General features: G+C 38.2%; 1 protein-coding gene across 3 annotated transcripts in view; it reads right to left on the minus strand.

Annotated features, from left to right (window-relative positions):
* The window catches only part of GRIN3A (glutamate ionotropic receptor NMDA type subunit 3A), a 145711-nt gene that overhangs the window by 76684 nt on the left and 47180 nt on the right, over nt 1-21847 (minus strand). For all 3 annotated transcript variants that reach the window (XM_032478096.1, XM_032478098.1, XM_032478097.1), the window contains 2 exons: nt 18274-18878; nt 1611-2658 (listed from right to left, as the gene is read on the minus strand). In XM_032478096.1, coding sequence (XP_032333987.1) covers nt 1611-2658; nt 18274-18878 — 1653 coding nt within the window. The remainder of the gene's footprint in view (nt 1-1610; nt 2659-18273; nt 18879-21847) is intronic.

The raw sequence follows: 21847 nt of genomic DNA on the forward strand, positions 1-21847 counted from the left end.
CTCTATTAAGATGGTGAACCTTTGGGAGATCTATAGGCCTACTGGGGCAAAGAATAAACCGAGGATGCCAATTCTAGTGCAGAGTGTGAATGCTGAAGCATCACCAAAATCTCTCTTTAGGGTGACACATGTATTTATACTGCAGAGTTTATTTGTGTTCACTAAATTCCAGCTCATAACCTGAAGTCCCAAGTGTGCATTAAGAAGCAATGCAATTCATTGCCTAGTCAGTGAGCCATTGTTTGTTGAGTATTTTTATGAGGTTCATGTCTCTTATTAGGAAATTTCCAGTATATGGGTCAAATTTCTCATGTTCATTTGTTTACAGAACAGACCATATATCCTAATCCAAACCATTTATGAGAATTCTCTAAAGCTGCCATCAGCCGCCTGGGCCACTCCATCATTTAACAAAGACAGTAGTAAATGTCTTATTTCTTGATGCTCTTGGCAATTAATTTTAAATGTTTGATAGAAATGTGTAGTCAACGTTTCAATATGTTGAGATTTGGTGTGAAAAGAGGTATTTGAAAAGGCATGATGAGTGTTTTATGTCTGAAATTCTCAGCCTAGCTCAAACTGTCTTAAACATAGTGTATCCTGGTTATGCCCACTGAATTGCAGCTTTCTCCAGTTTCTCCTAGACGGGTCCAATGCACTGGAATATAATTCTGCTCTAGATCTGCATTCTGCTTCCCACTGAGATTGCAGTACTTCCTTGAGCCCTATTCTAGTTGCCTTAATCCTTGACAACCCTCTGCTCTCTACTCCCACCAGGTTGAACCAAGTCCTCTATACTCCTAGTCACTGGGAGAGGTCTTGTTTCAATCCAGAAAGAACATAGACATGGCTATCCTTACTCAAGTATCACCACTGCTTTAACTGCTTACCTGAACTCTACATGCCTCCTCCCTTCTACCCTTAAAGTCAGATGTTTAGAATATCAAATGCAGCCTAGAATAGATACAATTTTCTTGAATGTTCTTGAACATTGTAATGTGACTGCTGGCACCCTCCTCCAATTCCAAGGTGGCCATCTTTCCTTACTCTATAAGAACACTCTGTTCCTAGCTAATCCTGCCACCTCAGTTAGTTCAGTACTCCTGTCTACATCCATTGAGTTTCTAGCATCTGAATTTGGATGCTTATTATAAAATGTTAGTTATTTCCATTTTATTATTTTTTTAACGGTGAAAAAAGATTCTTTACTATTTAAACTATGAACCTTACTATTTATTTGCATTAATTCCCAAGAGAAGTAATTAATTAGTTTTCAAAATTTACTTTTGGTGAAAATGCTTTGTAAGACTGTTTCCTGATAATCATTCTGCCAGACTGTCAACTAACACAAGGAAAAACTAAGCTAATAGATGTTTCTACCAGAAAGACTTTCTTTAGGACAAACACCCCCTAAAACCGCTCACTCTTTTTGTTTTGTTTCATAAAACTATGGAATATTTAGTTCAATGAGGCAACAGACTTTTAGACCAGTCTCTATGGATGATTCAGAGAATATTCTTGTGTTAGATGAAAGAACATAGACATACGACAGTGTAAGACACAATATATGGAGTTACAACAGGGAAAGCTAGAGTAAAAAGAAGTATTACCTTAGGGTCATGTATTCCAGAAAGCTCTTCATAGATCTTCTCACCTACCATGACAGCAGCCAAGTTCGCTGTGTAGGTAGAAAGGCAAAACATACAGAAAATGGCCCAAAGGTTCATTAGAAACCTTCCAGTCCAGCATTTTGGGGGTTTGATGGCTGCTGTTCTACCAAACAAGAGGGCATAACAGACATTCAAGGCTGAAGAGAAGGAGAAAACTTTACTTCTATTCCGCCCCTTGGGAGTCATACCAAAGGGGCTCTTCCATTCATACAGAGTGAGGAAGATGGCAGTGATGTGCAGAGCCACAAAAATCCCCAGCCACATTGTCCAGTGGAGTGGCCACATGAAGGCTCCAATGGGAGCTGCTGTGTCTCGGGTCCTCACTAAGATGCCCAAGCTGGTGGAGAAGAAAGGACTGGTGAAATCTATCACCTGGCTTCGTGCAGTATTGATGCTGAAGGAAGTGACTGCCATGTGGGCTGACCCACTCAAGAGATCACCCACCAGCCCAGTCCAGTGCCCATTTTTCCAGGCTCCATATTTGCCATCACCAACAATATAGAGATCAAAGTCAAAGTTCATGTCTTCTGCTAGCTTTTCCAGCAGATCAATGCAATAGCCATAGCAGCACTTCTTCAATTTGATGGGCACTGTATCATTACTGCTATGGAGGCTGCTAAAAAGGCTGTCCAATATGGAAGAATCATTAGTCATGGGGTTTAGACAGAGTTGGCCAGCAGGGCACAAGCCTTCATCATCTACCTTCCGCGTGAAGACAAATGGATGTTCGATCAGGGTGACCACTCGCAAGTGTAGCTTACTTGGGTGTTGGAAGTGGGTTTTGTGCCTCTGGGCCTGCTCTGGCCATATTCCATAGTCCATGACAATCTTCCCCCCCTGCCAGCTGCCCAAGCGTGTCCACATTGGCTTTCCCATGGGGTCATGTTGCAGATTCCAGATGAAAAAGTTGTTTTCTGAGCTGATGATAGTGGAACCCTTTACTTTGATGGAACCACTGAGGCCTCTGAAAGTGGTGTTGGCTAGAAACCTGGCAAAGAGGAGCAAAGGCAAAAAGTAAGGAAGAGAGGAGAGGCCCAAGACAGAAAGCAGTGCTCATCTTTGCTTCTCTGTCTTAATAAAAAGAAACTCTCTTTTTAAAAAGGCATTGCCTATAATTACTTTGGGAATTAACAAGCTGGGCTCTTTCTAGGAGAAGAGTCCTATTTCACTGAGCAAATGAGATCTCACCCTCAGGTTCTAACACCTGGGCTAGGTGCTTAATTCTTGGTCTTACTCCAAATCTCTTTATTTCTACTTAAGGGATGTGTTAATTGTTTTCTGTTGTATACAGTTAATTATATATTCTTACAACTTTCCTAAATATGGAAGTTCTCAGCATCTTTTAACATGTCTCACTTCTACTGCTCACTACATTCGATTGCAAATAAATAAGCTCAATAAAGATACTATTTTTAGTGCAAGGAATGAGTTTTAATAAATATGCATATGCTTTTATATTTGCTTAAAAATTGCATTCATAATTCCAGAAAACAGCCAAATTTTGTTATGAGTGTTTCTCTTTTTAGAGTGGAAATAATCAACATATCTGTCCCCATGAGGCCAGTCAAAGTTGCATGTTGGATACCATCCACAGAACACAGAAAAAGATAATAAATAGACTTACAGTTCCCAGGATAGCCTCAGGCTAAACTCCCTCTAAGTCATTAGAGAAAAACAATTGGCACTGGCTCTAAAAAGAGCTTCTGCCAGAAGTCAAAGAAAGGAAAATTACCAACAGAATGATATACTGATGTCTAACCCTGTGAACAAGGGCTCTGTTAGTATACTTTCTGATAAGGGCAGAGCAGGAAAAGGCTTGGTCAGACTCTCTGTCTTTCTTAAATCTGGGAAGATAAGACAATAAGAGATAACATACAAGCTTGTGGCCCCTCTGTACTCTTAATTATGGCCTTAAGTCAGAATAAAAGCCCACATTTTGACATCAGACACACCTGTGTTTGAATACTGATCCAGCCACCTTCTAGCATTGCCCTGGGACACCAATTTATTGAACTCTAAGCTTCAGTTTTGTCATCAGCAAAATGGGGGAAAGAATTACATTTTTATTTTTTAATTACTTCCACTACATGGGTTAGGAACAAGGCATGTGAAGTGTATACCACACTTTTTGTCACAGAACAAATGCTCCAGATATGGTAACTATTACTTAACATCATTCGAAGTTTTTCAATCAAGGCTGTCCCCAGGTCCCTTTCTCTAGTCCTTTAACAGAATTTTTCTAGTTGGAGACGCAAAGTACTACATTATGATAAACTCCTAGAGATAAACTCAAGATATATTTCAAATTAAAAGATATCAAGGCAAAATGGGGATGTAACAGAATATTTTTTTGAGGAATTGGATGACATGTCTAGGTTCTTAGCAAAACACATTCATCCACTGCTTGCCACAAAAATTATTCTGTAATTTACAAATGCAAATACACGTAGTAAGAAGTTATGCTGCCACAGAAGGAACATAGAAAAATCAGAAAGTGCGAAGAATGTACTAATTTTCATTAGAGATATAAATGTAAATCACATTTGAAGATGCTACTATCACTAAATGCAATGAAACTGCTCATTTTGGTAGATTGCATATAATGGTAATTATTCATGTTAGCACTCCCCAGTGGGACTCACCACTTAAAATGAATTCTATTTTGCAACAAGTAATGAAGTCTCAGTTATCTTAGTCTTTAAAACAGTTTTCTGCTTCTTTAGAGAAGTAGGGAGCCACATCATTAAAATATACAGATTAATCAATTGATAATTACATAGATACTATAAAAGAAGGGTGACTATGATTGTGTTTCTGATGAGCAATCTACTTTTAGATTTGTTAAGAAACACGCACGGATATGCTGACATAGCTTAGGGAATAAAACGGTTAGTAGTAAACAGGTTAATTTCATTTGGTCAATTTGGTGATTAGGAAAGTAAAGTTGTAGAAAGAGAAGCTCTTCATTATTTTAAGGATATTTGGTGCTTAATGATTATAGCACCAAATATTCTTTGGATGGACCCTTGAAGGACTATCACTGAGTGAATATATACTTAAATCATCTCAAAAAAGAGGTCTTCAGGAATCCTTCAGAGATTATATAACTCCCTCATTTCAGTAAAAACTATTCTTCGCTATCAAGGTTAAATAACATTCAACATGACCATAACTGAAGGACAACGCTCCATTATCTTTGAGGCATTCATCTGCCGTAGAAAGACAAATCAACCAGGATCTAAACGTCTTGCATTTCCCCAGACCAGAAAATCCAGTGTTTGTTTCACTCTGTGTTTGGTACCAAGAAATTAGATCTCAGTGAATCTGCATTTATGAGAGGTCATTTCTGTTTATTTTCCATTTTATAGAAAGAGTAAATTAAAATAATCTCATCGATAGCTTTAGTTATTATTACCCTCACTATGTACTCTTTGTAAAAGAATGACAATGTGTAGCAAAGTTTAAATACTCAATATTAGTTAAAAGATGAAAAGGTTGAAATCTTGCTTTTGCTTAAATTGATTTGTACCATGTTCCTTTTTATCTTGCCCTGGACTCTTCTTGGGTGAACAAGAAGAAGAAAAAGCAGAAATAATATTTTTCCTTTTTTTAAAAGATTATTATTTTTTCTTATATTTCCTCTTTTTTTTTTTTTTTTTTTTTAATAGAGGTACTGGGGATTGAACCCAGGACCTCATGCACGCTGAGTAGCTAAGCATGTACTCTACCACTGAACTATTACCCTCTCTCCAGGAATAATTCTACTGGCAAGATAAACTGATACAAATACCAGGCCCTGTTCTTAGGACTAGAGCTACAGAGATGAAGAACACACTCATTGTTCTCAAGGAGCTCAAAGTCTAGTGATGGGGAGGAAGAAATGTGAGCAGGCAATTCTAAACCAGTGTAATGAGCATCGTGATGGAGGTAAACCTGAGTGTCACTGGAACAGAAAGCAAGGGCACCTGCACACTCCACCCTAGGGGTGACAAGGAAGGCTTCTTAGAGGAGGATGTGCCACAGCTGAGTCTTGAAGAAGGAATTATAGTTAACCAGGAAGACAAGCTGGACTGATGCTGTCAACCCAGGGAGATGTGTGTGCACAAGCCAGCGACAGAGAGAGCAAGCTGCATGATGATGATCAGTGAGAAAGAAGGCTAGGGATGAGGGTGGGAAATGAATGACAAAAGACCAAGGCCATAATGCAGGTAGTAGAGCCATCGAGAGAATTTTTCTGTGGAGGGGATACGTCATCAGATTGGATTTTAGAAAGATCTTGTTTTCCTGCTAGCTATAGAGTCTGGAAGGAGAAGAGAGCTGAGCACAGTTTCAGATGTGGGGAGTAATGTTCCTTCCTTCCTTTTGCTTCCTTTCTTCCTTTCTCTTTTGCTTGTTTCACAAGGGGCTTAAGGTGGCAAGGGATAAGGTCATAACAGAAGTGCAGAAGATGGTGTAGTCAAAAGATACACAGTTTCAGAAAGAAAAGTGATTTTACGATGGCCAAATTCACACAGTTGCATTTAATTCACAAATTATACTAAGAATGTGTAAAACTCAGCTTGATGGAAGGTCATGTAAGTAAGACCTGGAGTATTTAATTAGCTGGGAATACCAGCTAAGTGCAAGCCCAGCGAGCATCGTGGATATAAAAAAAGAGAAAAGTAATTCTTATATTCTTTTAATAGTAATTTAGAGCCTGGCTCACGGGGACCAATAATACTGATCATTCCTTGCTGATCATATACTGATCCAGCCTAGCTATGAATTCTCAATGAATCTTTCAGTTCAAGAATAGTATGAGGAAAGGTAAGGAGGTAGAAAATTTAACAGGGGGTGGTTAGTATAACAATCTGATTGGAGAGTGGAGTAGAAAAATATGCAGGTTGCAACTGGAGTATAGAGGCTTTGCATGTCCATTTTATGAGACTAGATTTTATTTAATAGGAAAAGGGGAGCCATGAAGATTTCAGAACAGAGTAACGATACAACCAGAAGTCTGCATTGGTAATACTGACCTGGAAAGAGGGAAAATGTGTGCAATAGGAAGAAAGGATGGTAACCAGGAGACCACTTGAAAGACTATTAGAATAACTTTGTCATGGTATGATAAGGGTATGGAACTCTCTCTAAGAGTGAGAATGTGGTTTAGCACTTGTGAGTAGTGAGTGTTTAACAAAGCAGATCAGATATACATCTTTTTTTTTTTTTATCAGTAAACCTCCCAAGATACCACTCTGCTTGAAAGAATGAAGCTCATTAGTTAATCTGCATAGAGGTAATTTATTACTTTAGTAAAAGCTCCCAACTATGTCACTAATTAAGAATATGTGTTGATTTGTATAGGAGCTGAGATAAAATCTGCACTTTTCAAATTACATAAAAAATGTTTTGAGACAGTTCACAAGTATAAGCAAGATCAGTGCTTAATGTACTTAAGTGTCAAGGATAATGTGTCTGACCAGCCATATTTTGCATACGAAACTTGACATACTAATTAAAAGATTTTCTTACTCATGAAAACAAATGGACAAAGATGTTAACAAAACAACACATCATCCAGTCAATCATTTATTCATTCAACAATACTCATGTTTGTGAGGCACAGTTCTAGGTTCTGGGGGACGAACAAAAGAGAAAAAAGTCTTATGTGGCTTCTATTCTATTGAAGGAGACAGAATAACTATGATAAATAGGGAATATTTATCATATGGACTGTTAGTGCTAAATGCAAAGGAGGAAAAATAAAGTGGAGTAGGGAGATAAGATGTGTCAGGGCTGGTGATGGTAGGGTGGAACTACAGATGAGAGAGGGCAGGATAGTCCTCTCTGAGAAGGTAATATCTGAGTAAAGGACTGAAGAAAGGGGAGGAACTAACCAGGAGGATCTCTGGGTAAAGAGCAAGGAGCATGGAGTCCAACGTCCCTGAGCGGCACTGTGTCTGGTATGTTTGAGGAAAAGCTAAGGGAGTGAGGGGCAGGAGAGTTGAAGATGAGATCAGAGAAAGCTTACCAGGAGTGGGGGTTGGGGAAAATAGAATTTTGCAGGTCATTGTAAGGACTTTGTTTCTTCTCTACGTGAGATGTAAAGCCACTGGTAGGTTTTGAGCACAGGAGTGATATGATGTGAGCTACATTTTATCAGGCTCATGACTCTGCTGTATTCGGAAGGCACTAAAGACAGACAAGAGCAGAAGCAGAAAGACCAGTTAGGAGGCTGTTTTCAAACACCCAGACAAAAGCTGCTGATGGTTTAGATTGAGGTGGCAGTAGTGGAGGTGGGAGGAATTAGTTAGATCTTGACACATTTTGAAGTGGAAACCAAGAAGATCAGCTGATGGCTCAGATATGGTTGCTAGGAAAAGGAGGTAAGGATGATACCAAAGTTTTTGTCCTAAGCAGTTGGAAGGATGGCATTGTCATTAATGAAGATAAAGAAAGCTGTAGAACAATCAGGTCGTGAGGTGGATGAGAACTACCAGGACTTCAATTTTGCTAATGTTAAGTTTGAGATAATTTACAAACATGCACATATATTTGTCAAGTAGGTAGTTGGAGACCATATGCAGTTCAGGAAGGAAGTCTGGACTGGAGATAAGATTTGGGAGCCATAACTCTATATATGTTATTTAAGGAGATTAAATGAGATCAATGAGTGAGTAACTGTAGACGAGAAGAAGTCCAAAGAGTAAGTCCAGGGACTTCAACATCTGGAGGTGGTACAGGTAAGGAAGAACTAGCAAAGGAAACTGAGAATTAACCAGAGACCTAGGGGAAAAGCAGGCTGTGTTGTGTTCTAAAAGTGAAGTAAAAATGATGTTTCAAGGAGGGAACAGTGATAAACTGTGTCAAACACTTCCAACAGATCAGATGCAATGAGGACTGAGAATTGACCACTGGTTTTCGAAACACATAGGGTGCTGGTGACTTCATTGAATAATTTCAGTGAAATGTGGAAGCCTAATGCTTCAAGGAAAAATGGTTAGAGAGAAACTGGAGATAACCCTTTGGAAGGTTATGCCGTAAAGAGAAGGAGAAAAATGGAATGGTGGTAGAGAGGGAAAACTAATTAATATACGTAAGTGGCAGGCTTTTATGCTGATGGGAATGATCCAGTAAACATTAAAAAAATTGCTGATGTAGGAAAGAAGAGAGAACTGCTGGGACAATGCCTTTCTAAGGTGTAAAGCGAGTGATGTTCTTTGCTAAGACAAGGGAGGAGGAAGCACATGAGAGAAGGTAGACAGAATACAGGGCTCAGAGGCCTACAAGTAGGGGAGTGGATGTGCACAAGACAGCTTGTGGAGGCCTCACTGCTTTAACTCATTTAGGGCATTTAAAAAGTAAATTATAGATCTCTGTGTACTCTCCCCTTATAATTCATTTGAGAGAAGTTTTATTGTATTGCTTTCAAAATGGGACTGAAGATACTCTTAAAAGTACAGAAAGCAAAGAACTTTCGTAAGAAATGCATTAGATCAATTCCAACTAAAATGTTTAGCGTTTTGTTTTCCCACTTGTGTTTTCGAGAGTCAATTGTAAAACTATCTGGGCCTGGCACTTTCTAAAAAATGTAATTTCTCAATCACTTTTTCAATCTCTTCTATTAAGCTTTCCATTTCTCTGGGTCCATTTTGGCAAATGATATTTTTCTAGGAATTTGTCACCATACAACTGCATATAACATCATTTGTACTAATTTTAGGACTTCTCCTCAGTTGGAGTTTTTTGTTTTGTTAATTTCTTCTTTCTAGCTCTCGTCCTATGTCTATCTCTTCCAGTCTGTTTTAACGAGGAAATATCGGTGTTCCTATATTCTTTAATAATAGAATGTTAACGGCAGTGTTTATCTTAATTTATCAGATTAACTACATATTCATGTAGTATTTTTACTTTTTAAAAACTTGCTCTAAAATTTACTAAAGTTAAATAAAAATCTCCCACTACAAATAATGTTGCCATTGTCTTAAAGATTTTAAGACCTGCTGCCCCCCAGTTTTTCTTCTTATTCAGCATATAAAGTTTTATTAATATTACGTTTTTATACTTATTACAAATTTGTATCTTTTCTTGTTTTGAACTAGTTCTATCATAATCCCATTGTTTCCAGTCTGCATTTTGGAGATGTATGAGTCTACATGGTGTTGTTTAAATGCAGCACATCACCTTCACATGTTTTCTTTCTTCTTGTTGATAAGTCTTACATTTACTTCTACTTTGATCTTTTTTTCACATATCAGCTTGTCTCTTTGTATGTCTACCTCTCTCATTTGTTTTTTATTTCTTTTAAAATTGCCCTCTTATTTTTGCTTTTTTCTCCTATTATAGTTGCCTTCCATTAATCATATCTGTATCTGGGAATATCTGTTTTGCTCTGTAAAGCCTTCAAATTTATTTTTCCCTTTGGGAACTTTCTTTGTATCATTAAAATCTCTGTACCCTCGTTCTCTTATATTTTGAAAAATGAGCTGAATTTCTTTTCCCATGATCATCTCATCATGTTTAATATTTTCCCCCTGAGGAATAAGAGATTTGTTTATCCTCCATAAAGCCCTATAAAATTCTTTAGCCTGTAAGAACTTAATTTTGGTATTTTGCCTTTGTCTGACTAGAACTCTTTGTCTATGTTATTGCTAGTGACATTCTAACTCCCCTCCCACTAGCACCATCTATTTCTTGTCAAGTTTACTTGCTCCTATGTTCTGCATCTAAATATTTATATTTCTTGATCATTTTTAAGTTAGCTGTAGATCTACTGACCATAGCAGGAAAACTAAATAAAGCCCTTTTCGTATGAAACAAAGGAATATTCCTAAAGTTTCCCCTTCTTCTTTTCCTGGGAGGAGAGGAGGTGAGTTGGGAAGAGATACACTAATGTTCAGAAATCCCACCTTTTCTTTACTTGATTCATATCTACAATCATGTGATGAATCTTCCAATCAAAATATCCTCCTAAATTCTATACTTTTGTATTTGTGACACCCTCACATTTACCTATATAGCTTTTTTTCTGCTCTTTATCACTGAAGAGCCCTCAAACTATTCTCTCTTTGGATAGGCTTATGTCTTTTAGAAAACTTACACCCAAACTTACACCCAATTCTGATTTTTCACAACCTCCACAGACCTCCAGTTATTTAAATTATTAGCTATTTATATATTCTATGTTTGTATTTTAATCCATGTATGTGGTTCTCCTTAATTCTTCAAGACTTTAATCTTCCTTATTCTCTAAATTACTCTCATTCTGCATCTCTTTCTTGAGATTTATTTCCCCACCCTCCAGTATCCTCACAGTTTCTGGCCTGTTGGTTAATCTTGTCTCTTTGTATGGCCAGTTATTAGAAGTTCAGCTTTCACTTACTTTGTAGCCTCTTTCGCTGAAGCAGACCTGGTGGTGTCTACCTCTGCCTCCCTTTTATAGTAACGTGAATTTGCCATCTTAGCCACAGGGCTTACGCTTGGTCCAATTCTGTCAGACGACATTGCTTTGATTTGGTTCTCAATACATGGGAGACTCTTCAAATTAAACATTAACTGTAGATGTAGATAATTTCTTAAGCTACCTGTAAAATGGCTCCTTAGCTATCTTCTTGAATCCTCCTTAGTAACCCAATGTATAAGTATTTGGCAGCTGATTAACTGACTTTTTAGATCAAGATGGAGTTAATCAGCTCCAGCTCCAGTAAGATCCTCAAGGGCACGGCTTTTGGCATTCTCCATATTTCGAGCAGTCTCTTCCATAGAGACGCTGTTAGGAATGAACATATCCTCCCTTTTCCCGCTGCTCTGCTTCATAACACGGCAGGCTGTCCAGCTGAAAGAGACTTCAATGTTCATCTAAGTACCTACTGCACTGAGTCATCTTTGGATCTTAGGCACAACGTGGTACCAAGCCAGAGAAACTGCTCAGTGTCGTTTGTGGGGTGAATGCAGTTAAACACATGCCTTCTCAAATCAGACGTGTGTCTCTTCAAGACCACCGCATTACTTTGCCAGAAGAATGGGGCTCAATCAGCCAGGAAGTCAGTGTATTTGCAATTTATAGATTATTTGAAGCATTAAAATTCCAATACATTTTCTCTTGAATAATGAATAGTATCAAAAATAGAAATTAGTTCCTTGGGAAACTCTCTGATGATAACGAATTTAATAGGAATTGGAAATTGCTAAATTTCAATCTTTATAACAGAGGGCCCCACACATTGTCATCATTGATTACATCTTCTTTTAAAACAACTTACAGAGCTCATCTTTTAAAATAGATTTCTATCTGCTAATGGACAACAGCAATTTAATAACATACTAAATGTACATATATACATCATCTAAACCATGAAGGTCTGTTTTGCCAATATCTGCAAAATTTAGTTACTTAAAACTGAAACTGTCCTTCTTGACTTTTTCCCCGAGAGGAGAAAAATACTAATTTATGTGATTGAGTCCTATTTTAATATACATTTTGGGCTATGTTACCCTTGCTGTGTGTGATGGGGTCACTACATCAAGGAATCAGACACGTGAATGTAGTGCTCATTTCTTCCTGCTTTCCTGTGGCACAACTCGCAAGCTGGCTTTTTTTTTTTCTTTGCATGTTTTTCTCCCACATGGTAGTCAGATCTGTTCCATACTCTTAGGCTGATTTCCTTTCCCTTCGTTTTTTGGCATGAACTTTGACTCTTCTCTACAATTATGGCCTGGGCCCATCTCCTGGACTGCTCCTTGTTGCTTCATGTAATACCCCACCCTTAATTCATTCTAGCTCTCCAGATCTGGCTCCAACCCTAGTCCAGGTGCTGATATCCCTTCCCTTAGCACAGCCCTGGCAATGGGATATTACGTAGTATTTAGCAGTCAAGAATCCATCTGAAGGCTTGTAGGGACTGAAGCTTAAAATGGCCTTGAGATAGATCTGGAATTCAGAGTACAGCCTGCAACCTTTGTTTTTTTTTTTGTACATATTTCCAAATTTTTTATAGTAGATGAATACAAAGTAAAAAAGTCAACAAAGATTACAATCACAATTTCCTCTCAGGCAATTAAAACTTGGAAGCACTCCTAATTTTGGGAAATTCCACAGTTTAAAACCTGCTGGAAGCTAGATTAGGCAAGTTTAAGCTGCATTCATCAAAATAGGGTCTGGAGGGAATACACATTTTTCAGTATTCCTTATTTGAGGCCCTCATGACTTAGAGAAAATTTTAGATTCAGCATGACTTAAGTGACATAGAGGCCAGGGCAAATTCAAAGGATTTAGCTAAATTAGTCCAGTGACAGGGAAACATCTGGAAACCCAGACCTGAAGTGTTAGTCCCTAAGATTCATGACACCAAGGCATATGTTTTCTACAAGTACTGACTCCTTGGTATCCTTTCAGAGAAAGTGACTGTGGGAGTAAACAGCTGAACACATTAGGTCACCCTATAGCGGTGAGTTTTCCTTGGGGATCCAAGGAGCCAGTGTTCACATCATCCAACCCTTGGCTTACATGTTCGGTGCACTTCTTTTGAGTACATATTAAAACATATAGGCTAACTAGTTTGGCTTGGTAGAGGTCTTTAGGACAAGAACACTTGTACATGGGTAATCATGCCTCCTGATTTATATAGCTTTTGGCTGAAAGACCATGAATCACAAAGTAATGGGATACCAATTAGGGAAAGTTTATATTAATTCTGAAAGGACCTGGAACTTGGATTTAGATGGCTTAAATCTTCTTCTATAAAGTACTAACTGAATGACCTAAGGCATATCACTTAACTTTTCAAGGTATAATTAAGGAAATTAAAGTTTCCAGAGATTAAATAACTTTGCCAGGGTCACAATGCCCATAAATTATTGTAAAGGTGAATGGGAATGCCCCAAATTAGAATTCTATCATGCCACCTCAAGTTCTTCTGGAACTCTTTTAGTATCCAGGAATGAAATGGGGACCATCATCAGTTTACCCCTTGAGACTTTTGAATGGGTATTTGTTTTGGTCTTTTTTTTTTTTTCTGAAGCTTCCTAGTGCCTCATAATACCTGGCACATAATAGGTTCTGAATAATATGTGCAAAATCAATAAATAAAGCAACATTTACTGTTAATGAAAAGCCAGTGAATCTGGGTATTGCTCGACCATGTAAGCATGAAGATGAACATAGCCTGGAGGGAAAGAATCTCTAGCACAATGGACTATTCTTTAAGGACAACTGAGGAGGGGGCCTAACAATGCCAGAGGATAATCACGAGTAGAATGGGTGTTGTTCCAGTGATGAATGGTAACCAAAAGCTAGGTCAAAGAAAATGGATAAAAAATACGGATAATTAGAGAAGCTATTTCTTGGTGAAAGAACAAAAGAAGGGGGTTGTAAGTTTCCTGGGAGCAGGGCCCCTGTTTTCTATTCTTTGTGTCTCCAGCATAAGCTAAAGGCTGAGCTTAATATTAATAAGCTTCAACATATTTTTGTGGACGAGTAAATGAATTAAACACTGCCTATGTGATATAGAACTGAGCTGTAGAAAGCTATTCAAATAAGAAAGGCAATATTCCATAGCCTGCCAAGAAGCTAGAATAACTATCAGGACCATGATTAATTAGCCAAAGGGTCAGGGATGTCTTAGGTCAAGTGGAACAAGATGCCTATCAATGTCTAGGCTCTTGGAATTCTGAAAGAAAGGATAACTGACTTTGACCAGACTATGAATAACTCAGGGAGCTCTTTCTCCAGGAACAATAGATTCGTTAGCACCCAGGGCCTTCAGATAAGCATGGGCAAATCCTAATCCTAGGAACAGGAGGCAAGTCCTCAAACTTCTATTAATTTTCACCAGAGTCTGGTGTTTAGGATGAGATAAGGGAATAAATGTGGGCAAGGCTAAAACCAATTTTGAGAAATAAAAACAATTTTTATATCTTAATGGTTTAAAAAATTACTCGCAAGGATTTTATGCTGTATTATTTTATTTGGTTAATTTGTTAAGGATTATGATTTTATAAATATGTCACGGCTAATGTTCCACTATTCAAGTGACATCCAGTATGCATATAAAATGCAAACTTCTAAGCTTGGCATAAAACCCCTGTGTGGCATGCTCTCAGACGAACAACTTTTCCAGAATCACGGCAGAACCTCTTCATGGGCAATGTATGTGCCAACTGTACTAAATTACTCTTTTGGATCTTGATGAATTTGCATATGCCATTTTCTGTGCCTGTGGATTTCCTTCAAACCGGAAAACTCCTAATCATTTATCAAGACTCAATTCTAGTGTTTCTGCCTCATCATCAGCTCTCCGAGAAGAGTTAGTTATTTCCTCCTCTGTGTATCTGAGCTTATTTTTACTTTTAAGAGCTACATATCCCTTTGTTTTATAACCATTGACTCACTTTTCAACCTCATGCTCTAGGCTGTCAGCTCCAAAAGGACAGGATACAACTTCATTTTGTCTACCTCACCCCAAGTTCAACAAATAGTCACCGACTGCACACAAAACACCCTTGCATGTGTATTTGTGAAGTTATTGTTAAATAATAGATATCATGGCTTCAAGTCATTAACATTTAATAAAACAACTTGCAAATAAACTGTTAAAGATCACTGTATGCACTTGGCCCCCAAGTGGTTTTGTCTACATGTAGTTATGATGGATGTTTGCTCTGGCATGTGGGGACCCAGGAAGAATAAAATCCTTTTTACCTGTAATTATGTCTACGTAGTCTGCCATGAGAGATGATCTTTCTAATCTAAAGGCCTATGTTGAAAAAGCCATGTTTGGGGGGATTTCATTAACATTTTAAAATGTTAACAACTCTGTCAGCCTAAACCGAAAATGACTGTGTGAGAAATGAAAGCTTGCACAACTCAGACACTTGCTATTCATGGCTCATTATCCTCACGACTTGCATTATGCAGTGAGGAAGTAGGGTCAGCCTCACCAAATTTGGGAACAATTAAGAAAATTACTGTATGCAGATGTGACTTATGGACTGAGAATCACGAACTTTCTAAAAGACTATATTCAACAAAATAAATCAGGATGATGAAAAATCCACAGATGTTTTATAGCTTAAGGCAGCTTTTCAGTTATTCATTATAAAGACTCTTTCCAGGGTTTTGCCCACTTCCCTTGACCCTTTCCTGAATACTTTGAAACTTTCTCTTTGACTGTCTTCCTCGGGGAGTTTAAGAAGTCCTAGGCATATTTCCTGAAGCTCTTTGAGTTCATTCTCAAACACATCCAAGGGGATAAAAATATTGTCACTGTGAATTGCTGCCAGGATCCAACCCTCACACTCTTCCTTTACAGCTTTCAGAGTTTGTGGAATAAACATGTGGAAATAACCACAAGGGCAGAGGTTGTCCACTAACCTAATATTCTATGAAAAAAAAAAAAAAAAAAAGGAAAAGAAGGAAACCAGACGGTATCCAGGTAAGTTTAAAAACCCACTGTTTCTAATTTAGAAAAAAATTTATTTATCAACCATCCATTATTATTCTACAGCAACAAATGGTATAGGAAGTAAATATAATATAAAATTTTTTTCTTCTTTCTGTGTTAATTTCAATAAATGTCTATTCAGTAGCTGCTATGTGCTTGGCATTAAATTAGGCTGAATAATAGTGTTTCCACTTAATAGAATTTATATTTTAGTTTGGAAGTCAGATACATAGATAAATAATGATGATGGAATGGACTAGGTACCACCATATAATTTCATGTACAAAGTGCCATGGGATCTCTATAGAAGGAGGCACAAAACTGTAATATGATTTCAGTTTTGAGGAGGCAGAGAGATTAGTTTCATCTTGATAAAATAAATCCCTAAAGTATAAACAACCCAAGAGTCAACAAATATTTCTCCTTGCAGTTTCTAAACATTTTTAGGATCCAAGCAGAATTAATTTTCTTGGGTTCTCCATTTTATATGGGACAGAAAGACAAATAATTTAATATAGTTTCACAAGTGGTTCTTCCTGTCTGCTGTTTAAGATTGTCCCTCCAAAATAATCACTATTTGGAATTGTAACTAAAGACTTTGCTTCGATTTTTGTTATGAAGGAGAATGTTTCTTACCCCAGATAAAATCTTGAGCCTTAATTATGTGCTAGTTCAAAAATAGTAGATTAAATCTGGATAGTAGCTATAAAATAAAACATGCACAGATGAGAAAATTCAAAAACAATATGGGAAAAACGGTAAGTTCAGATGATGATAGAACATCTTATTTTATCATTAATAGATTCCTAGTAAATGAACTTTGAATTATTTTATTTTAGTAAGAACATTCTTTAGGAAGTGTGTAGGCTATGCTTAAACTCTGCCATATATATGGCATTTAGCATGTTGCCTCACCCACAGTAGGTGCTCAATCCATATATGTGAAATTATGGATGTAAAATGCTTGGGACCTTCTGCTTTTTCTCAAATGTTTGTGTCTTTTTAAAGGCAAGACATCATGAGACCTTCCTGTGTTCCTCAACACAGATACCCCTGTTCCAAGGCAACTACCTGAAAATGGGGCCAGGCTATGGCTAAGCCTTTGCCTCTGAAACAGCAATATTTCTCTCTGACCACAGGTGATCCTTTTCAGAAAAAAATTTAGGACTCTTGTAAAAATATCCCTTAAGGACATTCTCCTTTTTCTGGGGATCATGAAAACTATGTCTATAGGATGGATTATAACTTTACTTAAACAGGTTTTTCATTCTAGCTTCTGAACTAGATTGAGGAACTGGAAAAGAAAAGCAGCTAATTAAAATATATATATAGTACCTAATATATATATTACTCTTGTGGAACTCTTAGTTTGTTCTTTCTTTCTTTCTTTCTTTCTATCTATCTATCTATCTATCTATCTATCTATCTATCTATCTATCTATCCATCTCTACCATCTGTCTATCACAACTCCTCCATGGATAGTAGGATCTACTTTTTATGTAAATGGGCATAGGACATAGGAAACCGAGGCTCAGAGAAGTTAAATCACTTGACCAAGTCATGCCAATAGTAGGTTGCAGAGCAAAAATCCAAGCTCAGAGAGTCTGGCTCAAGGGTCTAAGTCTTTACCCACTACTCCACACCGCGTTAAGCATCATGGCCTCGGAGGAGAGAAAAGTGTCTCCTGCTTGACTAATTTTTTCCTCTGTACACGTGCAGAGATTTGTCCTATTCTGTTGATGTGGGAAAGAGTGGGCAGGGTAGAAACATCTGTTGTGCATCTACTATGAGCTGAGCACAGTGTTAGGTACTTCTCATGGTTTCTTTATTATAATATGTCAAGCTATTCAATATCCCCCTAGTTTAGTAATTAGAAAACTAAGGCTCAGAATTTTTAAGTACTTTGCTGAGAACATACAGCTAGTGTAGGACTAAGCCAGGGTTTAAAAGCAGGACCAAATGTTTTCTCCTTACCATGTGCTTACAAGTCTATAGACCAAATTCCACATGACAGATCATGAAACCCTAGCCTTTTGTAACCAGAACACCTTTCAGAAATATTATTAGAGTTTAAAGCTACTCAGAGTCAAGATTTCTGCAAAAGGGAAATAGATACATAGGGAAATTTTACTTCCTGTCAGAGTCCTATGAATGGGGATGTAACTCAAGCCTCGCATCCTACCTTGATAAATATTGTCCTGAAGTGAGATTTGCAGTTTCCACATCCATGCAGTTCATCGTGCTGGGAATGAGAGCAAGTTCTGGCTGGATCATGGTGGCTGTGGCTACAGCTCTTGCAACCAGTTCCATGGCATCTTGTACGTAGTACTCAAAGATAGACTGTGTTGTTTTTCCATGAGCAATGAGACCTAAGGGCAGACCTTCTGTCCTCAGTTCCTCGACGTTCTGGGAATCCCCCAGCACCCAATGGAGCTCAGGGGACATTGCCCCAAACTGGGTGGTAATTTCAAAAATCTGCCGGATACTTCCCATGTCGCAGCCGAACATCACCATTGTGGGCGTACTGTCCTTAATGCTCTCAAGTTGGACCTGCAGGAAGCTCAAGAGGTCCTCAGTGGAGGAGAGGCTGGCGGTGATGTTGATGATAGAGCCCAGGTGGAACCTGGAATTATTCTGGGTAAGGAGGAGGAAGTCAGTGATGTTCCAGTCTTCCTGGCACAGCAATACGCTAAAATTGTACCAGTTGTTCATGGTCAGGATTGAGACAGTGACATCAGCATCAGGACTTAATGAATTTTCTAAACTCAGTTGGAGGTGAAGGGGATTCTGTATTTAAAGATATGAAAAACAAGAATTAGAAAGTATTGGCCAAAGATCATAACATCGGGTACTATTTGCTTTCTTATGAAGCTTAATCCTTTGCTTTTCCCTGTGATATTCAAATGCCTCTGGGACAAAGTTCCCGTAATTTGGAAAGCAAAGTTTCCTGTCTAATGGAATTGACTCCTTACAACTGATTTCCTTATAATTTTTGCTCAAAGTATCAGAGGGCAGATGGTTCTTGGTGTAAATGTCGGGGGTGACATAATCATACATTTAGTCTTAAATTTTTATCAGGCTTGTCGACTTCCTTACAGACAGTCCCCCTTAGGCATCCCATTTCTAACTATCCCTGTTTTTAACTGATTTGTTAAATTTCCCTCTCAGGTGAAATAACTGAAAGAAATTACTTTCACTTTCCTTTATAGGTAATAGCAGAAAAATCTTAAAACAGTACAGGTACGTGTAGAAGGATGGTGTGGAAAAAGGATGCATCACAGTTTCCCTAATTTCTAGCCCCTGGGTAGGCACTTCTAATATGTGGTGGTATGGTCTGAATGTTCATATTTTCCTAAAATTCATGTGTTGAAATCCTAATCCCCAGTGTGATAGGATGAGGGGTGGGGCCTTTGGGAAGTAATTAGGTCATAAGGGCAGAACCCTCATGAATGAAATTAATGCCCAAGAGACTTAAGAGAGCTCCCTTGCCCGTCCCACCATGCAAGGACATGGTGAGAAGCTGGCAGTCTGCAACCTGGAAGAGGACGCCAACCATGCTGGCATCCTGATCTTAAACTTCCAACCTCCAGTATTGTGAGAAATGAAATTGTGTTATTTACAAGCTACCCAGTCTGGGTTACAGCAGCCTAAATACACTAAGACAGAAGGAATAATCAATAATATATACATCAAAGTTAAAGATATAGTCTAATATTGAAGGTTTGATTGCATTTCTATATCTCCTGAGGTCGGATTCTTGCTGTGAAATGTGAAACGTGTGCTGTTTAAACCTATTTACATAACTTCCATCACAATTTCATCTACTTATAGAACTCACCAACTCAATGAAGGAAGAGTATCTTATTTGAAAAGTCACAGATCGTAGGGGTGAAGTAGAAATAGTCCTCTAATGAATACATTTGCTAATTGTTTTTCTCGAGAGCAAACATTTGACATACTTATCCTTTAACTGACAGCCTGAGAATGGTAGCACAATGCCTGACACATGCCGGTGCACAATAGATGGGGCCATAGTGAACTAAATGTATTCCCATTTGGGAGCTATCAGACTTTTGGATTATTTTTGAGAACTTGCCAAACCTTCAGGTCAATAACATAAGTAAAGAAACAAGGTGGACTTTCTCAGTAAAGATTCAAGCCCTTGTACAAAAGGAAAGGTGTGGCCTTCCCTAATGTGTGTAAGAAGAAATAGGGTTTGAGCTAAACTTTGAATTCTTTGAAGGGTTAAAAGGATTCTGATGTGTGTAGAATAAGGAGTGAGGATCAAAAAGATTTAAGGGAGAAAAACTATATCCAAAGGCAGTAAATAAGAGCAGTCATGGTGGTAGGAGGGAGGGAGCTTTAAAATTTGCTCTAAGAATTGGACTTGTATCATTCCAAAAGAAGCTTTTGTACAGGGCTGAAAAGGAGGAAAGCAGAACTTCTGGAGGACCATCTATGGGCAGCATTCCACAGGGAGAGGGGAAATAAGTCCTTCAGGATGTTGACTGGGTGCTAAGGCTAAGGGTTGAGACTGGAAGCCAGTGTTGGTAATGATAGGAAGGGTGATGAGAAAAGCTTTTATTTTTAAAAAAATGTTATATTTTTAACTAAAATTTAGTGAAAAGATCAGCTATGAGAGACAAAGGGAGAAAAGGTGTCAAACCAGGAGACAGTGTCCAGTAGGTAGTTCCTGTGTCCATGCTTCAGATGCCATACAAGGTAAGAGGAATGGACACTTCACTTCCTCCCTTCTACTACTGACGAATGTAAGTTGCTCCAGAGAGTGCTTTCTGCCCTCCTCTTCCTTCCCTTCTTCCTTTGTATTTCCTCCTCTGCTTTAACCCCCTTCCAGAGGCAAAGAGCAATGGAAAGCCAGCTTTACATTTAGCTGGCAGGAACAAATTATTCCCGACTGTTCTCTTGGCCTCAGCTCCCTGTTTTGTTGCCAGTTTTCTTTCTAAAACGTAAATATGACCATATCATTCTTCTGCACCATAACTGAATCACCCATAGAACAAATCTCAAAATCAATAGTATGGCTTCAGAGGCCATCCTGAGTCTTTAACTTTACCTCCAATACTCTAAACATGCACATAGTGGACAGTTTATTTCTCTTGTATCAGAGTGAGCATTTTCACAGCCTACATACATTTGATATGCTGATTTCTCCACTTGGGGATGTATTTGCCTGTATTCATACTCATCGTTCAAAACTCAGCTCTTCTGTGCAGATTTCCAGAAACTAGTTTATGTTCCATTTACTACTGTTTCTGCTGCTGATCTTTTTTTCCTCACAATATTTTACCCTGTTGATTTTCTATAGTGGGGAACTTTTTTTTTTTTTTTTTTTTGGTTTGGGTTTTTGTTTGATTGCTCCTTTAATGGTTGCTCAAGCAAAATTAATCATCTCATATGTGTCATTTTGTTCATCCCTCTATTACAGCACTCTTCACACCATAATGTAGCTGTTTGGTTAGGTGTTTCTCTTCCACGCTAGACTGGAAGCTTCTTTAGGATAAGGACCGTATCTCAACCAATCTCTTCTAGCACAGTTCTTAACATAAGACAGCATTTATCAACTGGAATTTCCTTGTGTTCACCTCAAGTCCTGGGCTATGATCACAGTCTTGTCACCGCCAAGATTGAGAAGACCATTTCTGGCAGAGCTTCAAGACCCAATATTTTGCCCCCAGTTGGAACAAAGGCTCATTCATACATTTCCTACAGAGAGATTCATTGAATCAGTATATGAA

The sequence above is a fragment of the Camelus ferus genome, chromosome 4 (genome assembly GCF_009834535.1).
Source record: "Camelus ferus isolate YT-003-E chromosome 4, BCGSAC_Cfer_1.0, whole genome shotgun sequence".
Lineage (NCBI taxonomy): Eukaryota > Metazoa > Chordata > Mammalia > Artiodactyla > Camelidae > Camelus > Camelus ferus.